This window comes from Galeopterus variegatus, unplaced genomic scaffold (genome assembly GCF_000696425.1).
Source record: "Galeopterus variegatus unplaced genomic scaffold, G_variegatus-3.0.2 Scaffold2586, whole genome shotgun sequence".
Lineage (NCBI taxonomy): Eukaryota > Metazoa > Chordata > Mammalia > Dermoptera > Cynocephalidae > Galeopterus > Galeopterus variegatus.
In genome coordinates this window covers 79726-86657 of record NW_007728697.1, presented here as the reverse complement: position 1 = coordinate 86657, position 6932 = coordinate 79726, and the positions used below count along the sequence as shown (strand labels likewise).

The following is a 6932-nucleotide window of genomic DNA, read 5'->3' as shown; positions in this document are numbered from 1 at the left end:
AAAAAAAAAATTTACAGTATTCTTAATTGAACTGGTATTCAGACTAATTCATAAGATGTATCATGGCATGTACAAAAAGCAATATAACAGCTTATTTTTTTTTGCCATTAATTAGCTTGCAAAGAGAAGGCTTCCTACAGGTTTTCCTGTGAGTAGCATTTTGATAATGATCTTTTCTGCTTTGTTTTATTTTGTGTTTGTTTAGCTAAAGCATCCTTTTCAATATGTTGGCTAACACAGACCATCTTACTCCACAATGTTATTGATAGGTGTAACTTATACTATGAGTTATTAATCAAAATGCTATTCTCTTTGATGGTTTATTTGTCTTGTTTTCAGATGTCAGCCCTGTAATTGTCATCTCTCAGGAGCCGTGAATGAAACCTGTCACTTGGTCACGGGCCAGTGTTTCTGTAAACAATTTGTCACTGGCTCAAAGTGTGATGCTTGTGTTCCCAGTGCAAGCCATTTGGATGTCAGCAATCTATTGGGTTGCAGCAAAAGTAAGTGAACTCTGGCCCAGTGCTGGCATGTGAAGCAGCACCGTACAGAGAAGAGTGTCTTATTGTTTTCTCTCCCCATTTAGAATCCATCAGACAGGCCTAGGTACAATGTGGAGAATTTAGGTAAGAAACGAAAAAAAATATTAAATAAAATTTGCGTGGTGTAATTTTCCTTAATTAAATAATTGGAAATGATGATATAATTATGTTTATAGTGGGAAATCTCTAATGGTTTTTTTTTTTTGGAATGAAATTATCAGTAAGGTTTCATCAAGTCCTGGTTTTCTCCAAACTGAGGGTTTCCCCAGGACATAGGAATTTCAGTGCTGAAATCAGGATAGTGCTGGTTAATCTGAAATAGTCACTATACCACACAGACATTTCCAGGAAATTTTCTATACCAAATGGAATATTTATTTTTTTATTTATTATGAGTTTTATATTCTTCCATCCCCCAAATTTTATGGAAGCTATTTTACTATTAGTTGTCTATTAATATTGTCATTATTTCTCATAGCATGTTATTTACTCCTATGATTGATGTTCCTTTGTTTCTACCTCAATTACATTAGTTGTTTCAACATCTCTCTCATTTATATTTTTAATTCCTTGAAGCCAAAGATTATAATTTAGTATCTTTTGACTTCTCAACACCATTCTCCAGTGCCTTGAATTGACCTCTCAAGGTCACCTGCAGTTCTGCATTTTTGTAACATATTGACGGTGTCTCTATATTTACTTCAAGATCATATATCCTTACCTTTTCCAGAATTCCTAAGAAATGCGTGCTGGGAGCATGTGGTAAGGAGCCCCCAGAACATACTGTGCTAAGCATATTCTCCTTGGAGTGTCCTGAGACTGTCATGAGTCACAATGCTAGGAAATGCCACAAGTCATGACAGATCATTGCAAACCAGCATGCCTAGAACTCTGCTATCTGCATTTGAGGAAGAAAGAGAGAGATAAGTGATGGAATATTGGGTTACACAGCAACTGTACTAGATTTTGAGGTAGTAGAAGATGGGGTGTAGCTAATGATTAAGAAGACATATTCAGATTTTGTGTTTGTGTAGTTTCTCTTAAGTATTTCATCAGTCCCTCTGGATTTTATTATAAGTAAAACTGTCGGTATATATGTTTTTCTTGGGAAAGGATTATCATAGTTGCCTTTGTGTATAAATACAGTTTCAACACAAATCTGGATTTCATTGGCCATTTAATTAATACTTGTTACTCATTGATTAGCTATATAATTGATCGATTTGTGTGCAACAAAAAAATCCAGCGTATTTCTTTTGGATGTGGGTTGTCGGTCATCATTGATACTATGGAATTATGGCAGTCTTACATACAACCTACCTAATCTTAGTGATTTCTGGTCAGTTCTGCCACTCATTTCAAGTGTGAATATTGGCACCTGCTCCATTTTTTGCTACCTACTTTTGCATCTGAGACGCAGGCTAGGAATGATGCCTCAGGCACAACTGAGTTGTCTGGTCACTGGACACCTAGCTTACATTTTTTACGTTGTCTTTTCTTCTCTGGGCTAACATTCTTGGTCTTTCCAAGTGTTTCTGACTTGCCATAATTTAGAAAACTTTCCCATTCCTAATTATTCTTCCTTGGATATGCTCTTTTTTATTTTTTATTCCTTTAAAATTGTAATACTTAGCATTAAACACATTCCTTTGACTGCTTGTGGTATATGATGCTGCTGTCTTAGGTTTGTATTTAACAAAGTGTGCAAAATGCTATGCAAAGTTCGAGGCTCAGCAACATCAGAGGTAATTCATTAGAAAATAAATTAGGATCCCTGCCTTTAAAGGAGGTTTAAACATAGACAGCAAGAGCAAATGATCCTACTGGAAAGGAAGTGCTAACTTCCTTTAGGTAGGAAGGTGCTAACTGTGGGAAGAGGGTGCAGGGAGCTCATCATGATTTTCATACGGTACTTGCCTATATATATATATATATATATATATATAATTAAAATTTGGTATTACATCAAGATGTACTTTAGCTTTTTATTTTATTATTTATTTTTATTTTTATTTTTTTATTGGTTATGAATATTCATGGAGCACAAAGCTGATTGTCACCACTTGTGCCCAAGATGTGATGGCCAGATCTATACTCGTTTTTTATCCTAGAGACAGCTGGCTGGAACAACTGATGCGATCGGAAGGAATGCAGTGCTACCTGTTGTTGCAAATGCGAACTACCTCAGGCTAGGATTTGTCTCTGTGTCCAATAGATGTCAAGAATGTGTTTTTCTTGAAAATTAAAATGCCTCATGGAGCCCCTCTACACAGTTTGGGAACTGCAGGATTATAGGATTATAACTATTAAAATATTTTCTACTTCTCTAGAGGCCACTGACAATAGTTGAGCAATATCATCTATGATTTTTTTTTTTTTTTACTGGGGGTGCGTGGAGCGGGGACTCAGAATAGGAATATGATTTCCAAAGTGCAGGAGGACTGAATTCCAATAGAGGAGTTAGATCCTGTCTGACAGTGTGCTCCTCGATTGGGTGATTTCACTTCTTTCCTATTGATATTAGTTTCGTGTTCTCAAAATGATAGTCATTTTCCTTGATGGGAGAGACAGGAGGCAGACAGTAGTTAAATACTTCTGTTTTCTGTATGCTTTCCTATTGAAGGATATTCCAGTTGTCTACACTTCGGTCTATGAATTCAGCTAAGATTACATATTTATTATTATTCATTACTCCGTTTTTGTTTGTCTTCTTGACATTCTTGTCACTTTTATGTTTTTTCCTTGGTCATTTATCTGTATTTTTACGTGCATTTTTTCTTTATCTCTACTTATCAGAGAATCTCATAGCTCTCCTTTTATTAACAGCTTTATTGAGGTATAATTTACATAAGCTTAACCATGTTAAATATACAATTTGATGAAGTTTAGTAAGTTTATAGTTGTGCAAACGTGAGGAGTCTTCAGAAGTTCATGGAAAGATTCATATTATTTTTTAATTCTATTTTTCCATCAACTTTTTGATGTACGCTCATAACTATAATATAGAACAGTTCTATCACTTCAGAAAATTTCCTTTGTGCCCATTTCCAGTCAATCCCCACTTTCACTTCCAGCCCCAAACAACTAGTTATACAGTTTTTAATGCAATAATTTTGCCTTTTCTATAAATTTTATATAAGTGAAATCATGCAATATTTAGGCTTTTACAATATTTGAGTTTTTGTGTGTAGCCTCTTTCTCCTACCAGAATGGTTTTGAGGTTGATCCATATTGTCGCTTCTCCCAGCAATTTGCTCCTCTTAATCTCTGTGTAGTATAGCAATTTTTGAATGTTCTATATTTTGTTTATTCACTCATCAATTGATAGACATGTAGATTGTTCCCATTGTTTGTCAGTTATGGAATAATGCATCTATGAACATATGGTTACAAGTCGTTGTATGGAGATATGTTTTTAAAACTCTTGGGTAAACCTGGGAGTTAAAAGGCTGGTTTATATGGAGAGTATATTTTCATTTTTTAAGAAACTGCTAAATTGTTTCCCAGTGTGACTGCACCATTTTGCATTTGTGTTAACAATTTGTGAGAGAGCCAGTTTCTGTGTGGCCTCAGCAACATTTGGCACTGACTGTATAATAGCACTTTAGTGAGTATGCAGTGGTATCTCATTGTGGTCTTAATTTGCATTTTCCTTAATGACTAATGTTGTTGAGCATCTTTTCATGTGGGTTATTTAACATTTGTGTGTTTTATTTGGCAAAGTGTCTTTCAAATCTTTTGGCTTACCTTCTTATTGAGTTAAATAATTCTTGAAATATTTGGCATGCAACTTGCAAATATGTCCTCCTATTATGTAGATTACTTTTGTTTTTTTAATCACAATCTTTAAAGAGCAAAAGTTTTTAATTTTTATGAATTGTAATTTACCGAGTTTTTCCTTTATGGGTCATGTTTTTGCATCCTTTCTAAGAAATCTTTGTTTGACTCAATATAACAAATATTTTCTCTTTTGTTTTCATTTTATAGTTTTACATTTTTAACTTTTACATTTAAGCCTGTAAAACATTTTGAATTAGTTTTATGTATGGTGTGAGGGAATCACCTAAATTTTTTATTTTGTATTTATTTGTTGATGCATGAATATCTTAGTGTTCCTATAATATTTGTTGAAATGATGATCCTTTCTCCATTGAATTGCCCAAGCATATATGCAAAAAAAAAAAAAAAAGAAATCAATTGTTCCCATAGATAACATCATATTCAATGGAGAAAGACTGAAAATTATTCTCCTAAGATCAGGCACAAGACAAAGATGCTCACTTTTGCACTTGCCATTCAACATCATACTAGATGTTTTAGCCAGAGCAATTGGACAAGAAAAAGAAACAAAGCCATACAAACTTAGAATAAAATTATCTCTATTTGCAGATGACATAATTCTATATATAGAAAACCCAAAGGAATTCGCAAGAAACCTACTAGAGAGCTAACACATAAATTCAGCAAAGTTGCATGTCATAAGATCAACACACAAAATTAGTTGTGTTTCTGTAGACCACCAGTGAACAATCTGAAAAAGAAATCAAGAAAGCAATTCCACTTACAATTTATCAAAACTTAACCAAGTAAATGAAAGACTTGTATACTGAAAACCACAAAACATTGCTGAAAGAAATTAAAGAAGACATAATTAATGGAAAGATGTCCCTTATTTATGGATTGGAATACTTAATATTGCTAAGATAACAATACTACTCAAAGCAATCTACAGATTCAATGCAATTTCTATCAAAATCCCAATGACTTTTTTTTGTAGAAATAGAGAAGCCATCCAAAAAATTCAGATGGAATCTTAAGGGCTGCCAGAAGCCAAAACAATCTTGAAAAAGAAGATGGTTGGAGGAGTCACACTTTTTGACTTCAAAAATATCAACAAAGGTGCAGTATTCAAAACAATGTGGTACTGCCATAAGGACAAATACATAGACTAGTAGAACAGAGAGCCTGTAAGTAAACTTTCACATGTGTGGTCAGTTGATTTCAACAAGGGTGCCAAGACCATTTAATAGGGAAAGGATAATATTTTGAACAGATTATCTTGGAAAAGAGTAATTTGGAACCTTACCGTAAATACCACACACAAAAATTAACTCAAAATGGCTCAAAGACCTAAACTTAAGAGCTAAAACTATAAAACTTTTAGAAGAAAACGTAAGTGAAAACTTCTTAACATTGGATTTGTCAAGGATTTCTTGGGTGTGACATCAAAAGCATGGGCAACAAATGTCAAAATTAATACTTTGAACTTCATCACAATTAAAAAATTTTGCATCTAAGTAAACTACCCAGGGAGTGAAAAGATAGCCCACAGAATGTGAAATACTACATACAAATCATATATCTAATAAGTGTTAATATCCAGAATAAATTTTTAAAAATCTACAACTCAACAGCAAAAACCAAAAAATTCAATTTAAAAATGGGCAATGGACTTGAATGTTTCTCCAAAGACGATAAACATATGGCCAATAAGCACATGAAAATGCTCAACATCATTAGTTATTAGAGAAATGCAAATCAAAACCATGAGATACCACTTCACATCCACTTGATTGGCTATCATAAAACAAACAGAAAATAACAAGTGTTTGTGAGGATGTGGAGAAACTGGAACCCTATGCCTTGTGGTGGGGATGGGAAATGGTGCAGTCACTGCAGAAAATAGTTTGGTGGTTCCTCAGAAAGTTAAACGCAGTATTACCACATGATCCAGTAATTCTACTTTTAGGATATAACCCAGAGAATTGAAAGCAGGAACTCAAACACATGTTTGTATGCTGATGCTCATAGCAGCATTTTTAACCGTTAGACAAATGGTAGTAAAAACCCAAGTGTCCATCAGAAGATGTATGGATAAAGAAAACATGGTAACACAATGGAATTATTCAGCTATAAAAATGAGTAAAATTTTGATACATGCTGCAACATGAATGAACTTTGAAAACATGTTAAGTGAAATAAGTCAGACAGAAAAAATATTGCATGAATTCATTTATAGAGGTACCTAGAATACACAAATTCATAGACACAGAACATAGAGCAGTTGTTACTGGGGAATAGGGAATAGATGAATGGGGAATTAATGGGCACAGAGTTCCTGTTTAGGACGATGAAAAAGTCCTGGATTTGGGTAGTGATGATGGTTTCACAACACTGTAAATGTAGTTAATACACTTAAAAAATGGTTAAAATGGCCATTTTATGTTATGTATGTTTTAATACAATAAAAAAGTCAATTGACAATAAAAGTGGAGGTTCTGTCTTCTCTTCCACTGATCCTTGTGTCTATTCTATGCCAATCCCACACTATCCCAATTACTGTAGCTTTATAGTTTTGAAATCAAGTGTTGTAGATCGTTCAGATTTCAT

At 33.8% G+C, this 6932-nt stretch overlaps 1 protein-coding gene across 1 annotated transcript in view; it reads left to right on the top strand.

The window, feature by feature from the left end:
- Positions 1-6932, top strand: part of LOC103598363 (usherin-like) — a 195774-nt gene that overhangs the window by 145796 nt on the left and 43046 nt on the right. The window contains exon 12 of the mRNA XM_008582355.1: positions 340-503. Coding sequence (XP_008580577.1) covers positions 340-503 — 164 coding nt within the window. The remainder of the gene's footprint in view (positions 1-339; positions 504-6932) is intronic.